The sequence below is a fragment of the Mytilus trossulus genome, chromosome 11 (assembly GCF_036588685.1).
Source record: "Mytilus trossulus isolate FHL-02 chromosome 11, PNRI_Mtr1.1.1.hap1, whole genome shotgun sequence".
Classification (NCBI taxonomy): Eukaryota; Metazoa; Mollusca; class Bivalvia; order Mytilida; family Mytilidae; genus Mytilus; species Mytilus trossulus.
Genome location: NC_086383.1, coordinates 55890029 through 55902033, shown reverse-complemented (window position 1 = coordinate 55902033; position 12005 = coordinate 55890029). Strand labels below are relative to the sequence as shown.

The 12005-nt window shown below is 31.5% G+C and overlaps 1 protein-coding gene across 1 annotated transcript in view; it reads right to left on the bottom strand.

The window, feature by feature from the left end:
• Positions 1 to 2443: 2443 nt before the first annotated feature.
• Positions 2444 to 12005, bottom strand: part of LOC134690481 (calmodulin-like) — an 88613-nt gene continuing 79051 nt past the window's right edge. The window contains exons 2-6 of the mRNA XM_063550452.1: positions 7374 to 7453; positions 6207 to 6290; positions 4612 to 4755; positions 3894 to 4139; positions 2444 to 2757 (exon numbers count right to left, since the gene is read on the bottom strand). Of these exons, the coding sequence (XP_063406522.1) occupies positions 2729 to 2757; positions 3894 to 4139; positions 4612 to 4755; positions 6207 to 6243 (456 nt within the window). The 5' untranslated portion in view covers positions 6244 to 6290; positions 7374 to 7453 and the 3' untranslated portion in view covers positions 2444 to 2728. The remainder of the gene's footprint in view (positions 2758 to 3893; positions 4140 to 4611; positions 4756 to 6206; positions 6291 to 7373; positions 7454 to 12005) is intronic.

Here is a 12005-nt window from a genome sequence, read left to right as displayed (position 1 = left end):
TAGGATTATTGGAATTTTATAGATATTACATTGTCTCCTTGACAGTAACAACATATTAGTTGTTATTTCATTTCCTTTTTTTTTTTTTTTTTTACATCTTATGTATTTAAAGAATTTTTGTCAAATAATCGATGACAGTGTTATAAAACGTAAAACAATATCTTGAAATTCAGTACATGACGTCACAAAGTATATCGGTTTTTAGATATTCTAAAAATAACCGTGCGATATGCTTTTTGCCGGTCAATATGCTTTTTGCTATCCGCCGTTTTTTCTCTACCTTCGAAAATATAGTTTAACATGTGACTATCTATAAACGAATCAAATTTGTTAAAATATACGAATTGATAATATAATAAAATATGATCCAAATGATATAGCTATTTGTTATCCGACAATGACACAAACACACATAAAGCAAAGGAAAAGCACTGTTGTTGCTGTTCTTTTCAACACAAAATAACAAGTTCATTTATTTGTAAAAAAAAAAGTATTCAAAACAATAAAAGCAGGATTTTTCTATCCTGTTGCATATGATACTTGAGTCGTATTTGACATAACCTTTTCGGAACAATCTTTTCTAATTGCCCGACAGGTTCATGTGAGTATGCTTTTCAACAATTTGCTTTGAACTCAAGGATAAGTCTTATTTGTGTGACGCTCAGTTCGAAATTCCAGTATGCTGTTTTTGTGTACTATCATACATTATGTAAGGTATTCTTTGTTATTCTGTTGTTAACATGTCGAAATGTAGTATCATATTATTTATCTCTGTATTTCTCTGTCCTGAATGCATTTATTTGTACTGTATTCCTTGCTTAAAATGTTGTCATTTTAGCGGTATTTGTAACATCACCAATTAGCGCGAGGTTTGTCTAGCTTTAAAACCACGTTCAACCCACCATTTCACCTTAAAATGTCCTGTACCAAGTCAGGATCATGGCAGTTGTAATCAAATACTTTGATTCTATGTATGTTGCATAAGGGTTTGTTTTTGTTGCACTTCAGTGTTTCTGTTGTTCAGTTATTATCCTCTTATATTTGATGTGTTTCCCTCGGGTTTAGTTTGTAACCCGGATTTGTTTTCTCTCAATCAATTAATGACTTATGAACAGTGGTATACTATTATTTCTCTTAATTATGTAGACGTATAACGCATTTCTGGTGAACTAAACTGTAAGCCTGATATCGTTGACGAGATGTTACAACTACTGACATAATGTAAATGTGACTGGATGTTTTTTTCTCAAGCCCATGCCAGTAGTCAGCATATTTTTATTGACGGGAAATCTTTTTGATATGATCATTTTCTGTAAAAATTTTTATTAAGAAATTGTTGTTGTTCTACCCCTGGCATTGAATTCCGTAACCGGTTTAGCGAAATATTTCGATTATCAAATGTTTTGGTTTATGACGGTCTGATGAAGGTAACCCGGAAAAGCGATTCATGCACATGTTAATAATCAATTTAACATTTATTTTCATATAGTTTTTATTACGTGAATTTCAGTGACTTAATTTGAGAATTTGTCATCATCAACAAGTGGTTTTGATTCGAGCCCCAATGAAGAATTTTATGTTGTCTAAACGCTCGCCATGTATCGTAGTGTACGTTTATGATATTCTAATCTATATTATACTGTCCGGAACTTCAAACGCAATTCATCTCTGACTCTTGAATATTCTTATCTTTAATTTGAAAAAAAGGGTACCACCAGCCGTGTAGTAGCGCTTTTGTATGGACATTAATTTGCATTGATATGCTCATAGTCATAAATCAGCTGTTTATAAAACTTTGAATACCACAGACATTGATTACCTTATCTGTATTTAACAAAACGTTTTCGAAAGTTTCGATTCTCAATGATTTAAACTTTGTAAATTGTTTAGCCCTTTTCTATTGGAGCGTAACGGATGAGTTGTTCAAAATGCACGTGTCTCGCAAAAATATGTTCAATCCTGGAAATATATGATGGTATTTAAAACCATAGGGTCGATACCACTGGCTGGTAGAGGTTACCTTATCGAGCCTATCACCAACCCAGTAGTCTGTGTTGACATGAATTATCATTAGAGCAAATTAACAAATCAGTTGTTTACAAATCTTTTAATTTATCGAAATACTCTTGATGTTCTATACCAGTAATGAATTAACTTAACAGTATTTGACAAAACTTTTCCGATTTTTGATCCCAAAAACTCTTCCACTTCGTACCCTACTTTTGGCAATTTTAACGGTTTGGATTAGAGCAATCAATGATGAGTCATTTGTAATTGAAGAGTGCACCTACGACTTATATATAATCTAACTGTGAAACATACCCGTAAGTTATAAACATTCCAGTATAACCTAAGATTAATTCTTTTCGTAAGAATTTTGTGAAAATTGCCCCTCACGATAACAATTTTAATCGTGTTTATATTGGATGAGTTTATTCACATCCAATTTAATCTAATGTATGACACAATGTCACACAACAGTACAAAAGCTAGCATCTATTTGTTTTAAAATTAACATTATTAAAAACAAGGTTCATACACAGTATCTATTAGTATCAGACCAACATAATATAATATCAATTGAATAAACATCTGGGTTTTTTTCCAGAAAAAATCTTACATAGTCCCATTTGAATCATTATATATACATATAATCTATATTGTCTTCTCTATGAGCGTGTTGTTTTTGTACCATTTCGTTCGTTATTTAATGATGTGGTAACAATGGTCACATTTCGCAAAAATACTTCACAAATTCTGAAATAGAAGACAGTGTTTTCAACAACAACCATTAACTATCTTTAAATACCATTTACAGTTATTGCAAATAATATTAATTATTTCATACAAACATATCAATACCATCACCCGAATCAGTGCATGTTTCCGTACCAAAAAAAGGATGAAAAGTAAAATCACAAAAATACTGAACTCAGAGGAAAATCAAATCTAATGAACTATGTTGAGATATACGAATCACAAGATTAATAAATCGCTTTCAAAGGTAACTCATATGCTGATGTACGCTTAATGTTAAGCTAGCTATAAACCAAGTTTAATACACAATCTATTCTACACAAAAAAATGCCTGTACAAAGTCTGGAATATGAAAGTTGTTATCCTTTCGTTTGATGTGTTTGAGCTTTTGATATTTCATTGACCAATGGACTTTTCGTTTAGAATTTTCCTCGGAGTTTGTTATTTATTTTTCATGTACTAGTATATTTAATCAATATCAGATGAGAAATGTAAACTATATACAGAAGTCATTTTGTCGAGTTTGGATACATATTTTGAAGGGATGAAGAAATATATGCATGCGACCCATGTTAATGCTGATGTTCAATATTATTTCATTTCTTTAGGGAATTAATTTGTTACCAATGTTTGATCATTGATTTTAAGCTGATGTAAACTTTCGACATACATTCAACTACTCTCTTTTGAAACGAGGGTTTCCAATGTTGATGTCCGGGATATCTATATTTGTTTGATCTTAACACTCTAAAATATCGATCAATGCTGAAATAAAACATGTTCAAATAAACTTTATTACAAATCATGTTATTTTAACGTGAAATACGACAAAACTGCTGGTGCGGCAGCCTTTACAAATTCAGATTGACGGATGGAAATAAACCAGCACTTCCATTCGTTATAATTTACATGTAGGAAAGGAGACAAGACATATGTTTTTGTCATAGAAGCAAAACACGATTCAGGGATTTGTTCTGATCTTGAATCCTAGATAAAAATTTGAACGCTAGACTATTTTTTTTTTAAAACTTTGATTCATTCGCCAATACAATTGTTACGAAGACTTCATTATAATGAAACAATATGAAAATCATTTCAATTTAGCCAAGATTAGTAGAACAATCTTAAACACTTACCATTAAAAGAAATCTTTCCATCACTATTTTTGTCAGCTTTATTGAAATGTTGTAAGATTGTCGTTTCCGTCATATCATACCCTGGCTGACTGAGAACTAATTTCAATTCTTCTAGGTTAATAAAACCACTACCATCTTTATCATACTTCTTAAAGTTTTTCCGATGCATTGCTGTCTGCTTGTCCATTTTATTCAATTGTATATTCATTAGTTTTTCGTATTCTTCATATTCTATATAACCACTTCCTGTCGATGAAACAATAAAAACGAAGATAATAAAATCATAAATGTTAGAAACACTTAAACGCAACAGCAAAAGTCAAACTACGACGATAAAATGAACAGCAGTCAAAAATCATAGTAATCAAAAGACTAAGCAACATTTACTCAAACGAACCACAGGGAGTTATCTCAATTATATATATTTTATTAACATTAATATTAATATTAAATAACACTGTTTCTTACTCAAAACGGCTTTATCATTACTTATTTCTACCTTTCATCATATTTTGATCTGCACAGAGAACCACGACAAACACAGCAGGTCTTTTCGATCAAGGCTATCTCTGTCTTAATAAAAATAAACATGCCTTGCAAATAGCTCATAATTCTTAAATAGTATCTACATTTAATGCTATTATAATTGTTCTATTGTCTTATTTTTTTTTATGTTTTTACATTATATTTGTCCATCCCTTCCCTCTTTTTATATTACCATCAGTGTCTACTCCGTTTATCATTTGTTGTGCTTCCTCCTTCGTCATTTGAACTCGAATTATTTTTCCGCCTCTAACAAACTCTGCAGCCGACAGTTTATTGTCCTCATTTTTATCCAGATGTTGAAATGTTCTCCTAATCTCTGAAAGGTATGAAGTTTTGAATATAAAAAAGGGTTTCTGGTCGAATTTTTAAATTAGATGATTTACGCATAACAAAAACGTTTTGACGAGTACCAAAATGAATACGAGTTTCCAATTTCAATATTTAGTGACAGGAATTTCCTCCCGATTCGACCTTCTTAATAATGTATTTTCTAGGTGATTAAACTTTATGAAGTACACTCAAGACAGAATTTTCTTTGTCATAATATTGGAATATAGTTTAGGCTTCAAGTGATCAGTAAAGCTAAAAGTACAGGAGTAAACAGGCACCATATGCAGCAATTCACAAAAATTCTACGGATGAAAAAAATAAATATTGAGCAATTAAACCCATTTGAAAACTGAAAATTAACACGTGTGCTACAGAAAAGATCGCTATTTATGCTCAACTAACGATACCCAACAGGTGAGTATTTGTTTTCTCTTGATCAAATTGTGAATTTTCACCAATTTTAAACTACTGTTGCCTTTATGTAGTAATAAGGCATATGAAATAAAGGATTTATAGATGTTTTTGGTTTACCCTCAGCGATAACATATTTAAATTATGTAGTCAATTTGCAAAGTTATCCAATGTGATTTCACCTTTGGAGTATATAATAATCATTTTTATTTTTTTAGATTGCCAACATAGAACATGTAGGTTTACAAGGTATGAACTCCAAGATCAACTATTTGTTTTAGAAATTCATCATAATTGATTGGCATTGTAGGAAGTTATAACTCTTTCAGGGTATTTGAGTTACCCCTTATTCATTTGATAGGGTTCTTGTGCATTGATCAGTTAATTGTGTTCTGTGTGCTTGAAGCGTTACTGATGGACGAAATCAAGATAAGCGCTTCGAACGCGCCAAATGATTTATATGTCAATTTTAGAACTAGTGCAAAACTGACAAATGTCTTGACCTGGCAAAAATCCCTTTTGTCTTTATAGAGGTATTTAGCATTCGACTCTTTGAATACGTATATTTTGTATACTGGTGAGTGATTCATTTTACCGTCACTTCTAAAGCGGAAAAACTATTTCTTTCTTAACAAAATATTCCAGGACAAAATATAGCGGTATCATTCTGTCCGAAAATTGTAGAAAATATTGCGGTAGGAATTGACTTGACAAATAAGTACAAGCATTTTTTTACATAAATGAGGCCGTTAGTTTTCTCGTTTGAATGGTTTTACTTTGTCTTATCGGGGCCTTTTATAGCTGACTATGCGGTATGGGCTTTGCTCATTGTTGAAGGCCGTACGGTGACCTATAGTTGTTAATGTTTGTGTCATTTTGGTCTTTTGTGGATAGTTGTCTCATTGGCAATCATACCACATCTTCTTTTTTATATTTGGAATAAGGCTTAAACCAATCATACTTCAAAATTGGCAATAATCTCTAAGAATTTGGTTATTTTAGTAAATGTAATTTAAATTTACTCACCTGACAGATTAACTTGTGATATTTGTTCTTCTTGCATCGTGTTTAGTGTATTTATATTGACAATATAAATCTAAATAGTGTTCCCTGTGAATAAAAAATATAATTCAAAGACTGTGAATAACAGAATGACAGAAAGACAACGAACCAGAAAAGTGAAAAAAGGTAAAATCACAAAAATACTGAACTCCGAGAAAAAATTCAATCGGAAAGTCCCTAATCACATGACAAAATCAAATGACAAAACAAATAAAAAAACGAATGGACAACAACTGACATTTTCCTAACTTGGTATAGACATTTTCAAATATAGAAAATGATGGATTGAACCTGGTTTTATAGAACGAATGTATTCTAGAGAGCAGTGGTTCATTATAATGATGTATAATTGTAAACTAGTTTGTTAATGATTATATTGCATTCTTGGCTTTTGAAAATTCGTCAAAGATCTGTTGACGCATGCAATTTATATACAATGTTCTTTGCATTTGTTTACAGTACTAAGTCGATACCGTTGCTGGTAAACTACCAGTCCTCAGTTGGTATAATTTATTACAAACCTTTTTAAAATTGTCCGTTTATAAATTTATAAACTTAGATTTCAACTCCTGACAATTAGGTTAAATTGGCCGTTTCTAAAGAATGACGGGTAATTTCATTTTTCGTACCCCCAAAATGAAAATAAAGTCACGTCATTGGTTAAATTTCCATTGGTTATGACATTTTTAACCAATCAGGACATTTAGTGTACACTTTTGAAAATATCCCTCTTCATCCATTAGATTCTGAAACGGCGAATTAACCTTAGATGGATATAGCTATTATCTTTGGTCCATAATGTCAAATAAAGGCAACAGTATTATACCGCTGATCAACAGTCATAAATCAATTTAGAGAAAACAAATTCGGGTAACAAACTAAAATCGATCTGTTCGACTGTTTCGGTTCCTATAATATTTGACCTATCAAGTTTTCGGCTTTTCGTTCATAATATAGATAACTCCAGAATAGCTATTCGAACGCTTAAATCATTTTCAATTTTCTTTTCATTACTTTGTGTTGATCACTATTTCTTCATTAAAAATGTAAACATTACAAAACCACCCAAAAAAACTAATGGTTAGTATTCAGAGTTTACAAAATAAAAACGTTATTGTAACTTTAATATACCTTTTATCTGTCTAAATCCAACGTTTTGCAAATATCTGACGGCTATAAAACAACCACTTCAAATGCTTTGGTTATCTTTCCTAATAATTGAATAGAATATACAATTTTATTGTTTTTAATCTGAAATATATCTGTTTTAAGACAAATGCAAACAATTTGAATCTTTTGAAGTAATAAAACCATGCATTTAATTTGTGCAATCGAACACCTTGTACATGTCATCAAGGCTATATACAACAATTGTTTAAATTCAAGATAATTAAAACAATAAAATGAATAAAACAGAACAGATAAATGTATATTGCATATAAAGATGTATATAAGCTCTTTTTTGTATGACGTTTTGGGGTCAACATTGTTTTGAAAATATTTGATTACCTGTAAACTCGATCTATAGTCGTGGAATTGTTGTCTTATATGTTGCACTTTGTAAATACAGCTGTTTCTCAAACCAAGCCTCTTTTGGGGAGGATATATAATATTCATAGATAATTAATTATGTTTACCTAATGGTTCCAAGATATGATCTCTATGGGTCATGTCGTAGAGACATAATATAATCAGTAAATATGCATATGCATTTTGGTTAAATTGAAATCTGTAGGAACCCTAAAGTCAAGTTTAAAAGGGGTAGTAAAGGATTTTAGTGTAAGTTCAAACTCGTAGAAGTTCGTGGCATTAACATTTTGAAAATATGCCGCACAGATCTATACTTTGACCTTTGAAAAAATAGTAGTTCATACGAACTTTCCATTCTAGGATTTTTTTTTTTCAAAACTTCATAAAATGGAGAATGGAAATTGGGAATGTGTCAAAGGGCAACAACCCGACCATAGAAAAACCAACAGCAGAAGGTCCATAGTTAAAGTGGTACATATAAAAAGGGAAATTGCATAAATGTCAATAAGACAACCGTCCAAAAGAGCTCAAATAACACAGAAATAAACAACTATAGATCACCGTACGGTCTTCAACAATGAGCAAAACCTGAAGTGCAACTCAAACTTGACTGGAGAAGTTGAAACCTGAGTTTCTGAAGTAGTTGATTGTATTAGACCAGATTCATAATATTCACAGCAGGGTCAAAACATAAACAGCAAATTCATAACATATCAATAAAATTTCCAAGATAACAAAAATCACTTACCGTTATTCAAATATAGGAATTCATTTGTGAATGTATCTATTCGAAGTAACGTGGCAGCTTTGCTTAAATATTGACTAAATTGTGCTTGTCATATTGCTTTATGCAACTCTTTCATGAGGAAATGATAATAACTCTTATCAGATCATTGATCATCTTTTATCACTTTTGTTCTTTAAGTCTGCGTTCTTGGAATGAGAATTGATGATAAAAGAAAAAGTAACACGAAACGGCCTTGGAACTTTCTCTTTAAATCTTTCAACACGGAACATATTTTATCTTTATCCTGTTATTTTAAGTGAAAACAAAATTGATTGAAATGTATAGCACGAATTGAAAAACGTCCACAGTTGGATGAGGTGTAAAACATTTGCAACCGGAATTAATTAAGCATAGTTATCTAATGGAACAATGCGGCCTTTCAACTGTTATCGCAAATTGGCCATTTGTCTATTATAGTATTTTAATGTATGACTCTGCATAAATGCAGTCGATCATGATTTCACTGCAAGGACTTTAGAAACAAGGGTATGATCCTTAAAAAGAATTGCTCCAACATATTACGAGAACGAGCAACTGAAGCCGACACCATATAGTTTTTCCGATTGCTATTACAAATTTATTGACCGATACACTGAGTCTATGACTCAACTCCCTCGAAAGATATGTGCGCGGTCTAACATCTTAGATATTTAGGTACTAGAATATTTGTCTGATCTGCAAATTTACCGATTACGACCTATTTCCGCTTGTGTTTTTTTTATTACGTAAGGACATTCGGCAATCCTCGGTAGAATCCGTTACTCTCATTAGATGATAGTAAGGAATCGGCCGAGTTGAGCCGATTAATAATACTGATTCTAGTAAGACATAGCAAGAGACGATTACAATGGCTACGCATTCGATATGTCTCCTTTGGGAGTTAATTTAACGTCTACATGCAGTTTGAATGATCTCTCTTTTTTTAGTGCGTTTTCTCTGAACGATTGTGAAATCTCCTTTTCATGTTAATTGTAAATCGTCTGTTTAACAAGCACTCAACATTTGTTTTTAAATGTACGTAACGGTAGTCAGCCGGACAAACTCACAAATCAAAGATACGAACAACCAAGGAAACAAACAAAAAGCGATGAAATTGTATGAACCCTTAAAAAAGCGAGACAGGATAATCTAAAATGTTTTGACAATTTTTACCATCTAAGGCTTCGAGTCAAGTTCACGCTATTTTGAAAAATCTGCTCAAATTGGTATCTTACAGCACTAACAGAGGTTTTTAAGATTTACATCTCCCAAAGGATTTGCCATTTCACTTTAAGAACAGACTAAGATTAACGAACTGGAAAAGAGACAAGTCATTTCAATAAGTCAAAAATAAGAAAGGAATCAATACTGATCCCATATTAATTAACAAAAGGTATAATACCGTTTTTTTCCGAGTGTCACTGATGATTTATGTAGACGAAACGCGAACCTGGCGTACATATTTGAAGCCTGGAATCTACGATGTAAAAGATAAGTTTATTTAGTAGCTTGAGAAACAAGTGTGAATAGCTCAACTAACAAATAATTGAGAGAACCCCCCCCCCCCCCAAAAAAAAATAAAATAAATAAAGAAATAAATAAATAAATTATATATCAATATACTAAATAAATAAATGATTGGGAATATGTTAAAGTAATAAAAAGTCAAGAGAATTTCAGAACGCAATTTGGTTCCGAACAATATCTATCACGTTTTGTGCATGCAGACTCCACGCGGCCTTCACGTGATTTTACTATTTTTAGAATAATTGCATAGTAACCAAATGCACTTGATTCAACCTTTACTAATTATGCAACATTTTTGACCTGGTCGTGATTAATGTCCTATAATAAGATCCCATGCAGCTTTCACCTGATTCTCTATTTATAGAAAAATGTCCGAGTAACCTGTCCATATGAACTTGATTGATTCTTATCATGTTATTTATATGGAGTGCCTAAGTAAATATCTTATTAACAGAATTTATAGTGTCAGAAATTATATTAATTTATTTATGGCATCTTAAACTGTAAATGCATACTATACGCTTTTATACCCCAATATAAAAAATAAAGGCTAATAGGGTGGTAAAGTATAAAGAAACTTTAACAAAATAATTAAACAAAAATAAAGAATATAGACCAATGACATCATAATGGGAAGAATACAGAAATTCGCGACTTCCATTGAAACACTCTTTAGGCAACAGTTGCTATTAGCTCATTGGTGAAGGTCGAAAATGCTTCATTTTACATATTTTTTAAAGCAACTTCTAAATATAATGCATTTGGTTTCGCTCATTGTTGAAGCCCGTAAATGCTTCACTTTTCATATTTTTTCAACAAATTCTAACTAAATATAATGCATTTGATTTTCTCATTGTTGAAGGCCGTAAATGGTTCACTTTTCAAATTTTGCTGTGTCCATATCAACGGCAGCCATTTTGACCTTTTTCAAAAGAGATGTCAAAAACATTTCACTTAAGTCTAATATTCTGTCAGAACATGCTACTTTTACGTTGTTCCCCCAAAGGTTTCACTTTTTTTGCTGCATGCAAACTCCAAGCAGCCTTCACTTGATTTTCAGAATTTAGAGATTGAAAAATCCCGATGTATCCGAGTATTTAAGAACAATCCCGAAACAACAGAATGAACTTTCGTCAGGCTTTATTATATATCAATATACTAAATAAATAAATGATTGGGAATATGTTAAAGTAATAAAAAGTCAAGAGAATTTCAGAACGCAATTTGGTTCCGAACAATATCTATCACGTTTTGTGCATGCAGACTCCACGCGGCCTTCACGTGATTTTACTATTTTTAGAATAATTGCATAGTAACCAAATGCACTTGATTCAACCTTTACTAATTATGCAACATTTTCGAATAATTCACTAGAAAATATTTCAATAGATTCTAAAATTTATATTGTAAATATACACACTGCAGTTATTAATAGATAAATAAAAAAATAACTTGTACCCTTTAATACATCCAATCACAGCGTTCTTAAGTTGACCTCCTTCGCCCTGTCTTGGGTACACAAAAGGCCAACCTAATGCTGGGAAAATGTAATACTTCCGTTTTCCCTATACATCAAGCATCATGAAATTGAATATTATGTCCAGAACTATACGAATGACAATTATAATAGATCCAAATTTTATTCAGATTGTACTATAAAGAAACCGAAGTTTTTTTTTTCGATTTATTTACATAAACTTATTAAATCAGCTGCAGCATTACTATTATATGTAGACCTTCATTGCATAAAACAATGGAAATAACATTGTATATTGATATAAACGATCAAACTTGTAAATTATATATCAATATACTAAATAAATAAATGATTGAGAATACGCTAAAGTAATAAAAAGTCAAGAGAATTTCAGAACGCAATTTGGTTCCGAACAATATCTATCACGCTTTGTGCATGCAGACTCCACGCGGCCTTCACGTGA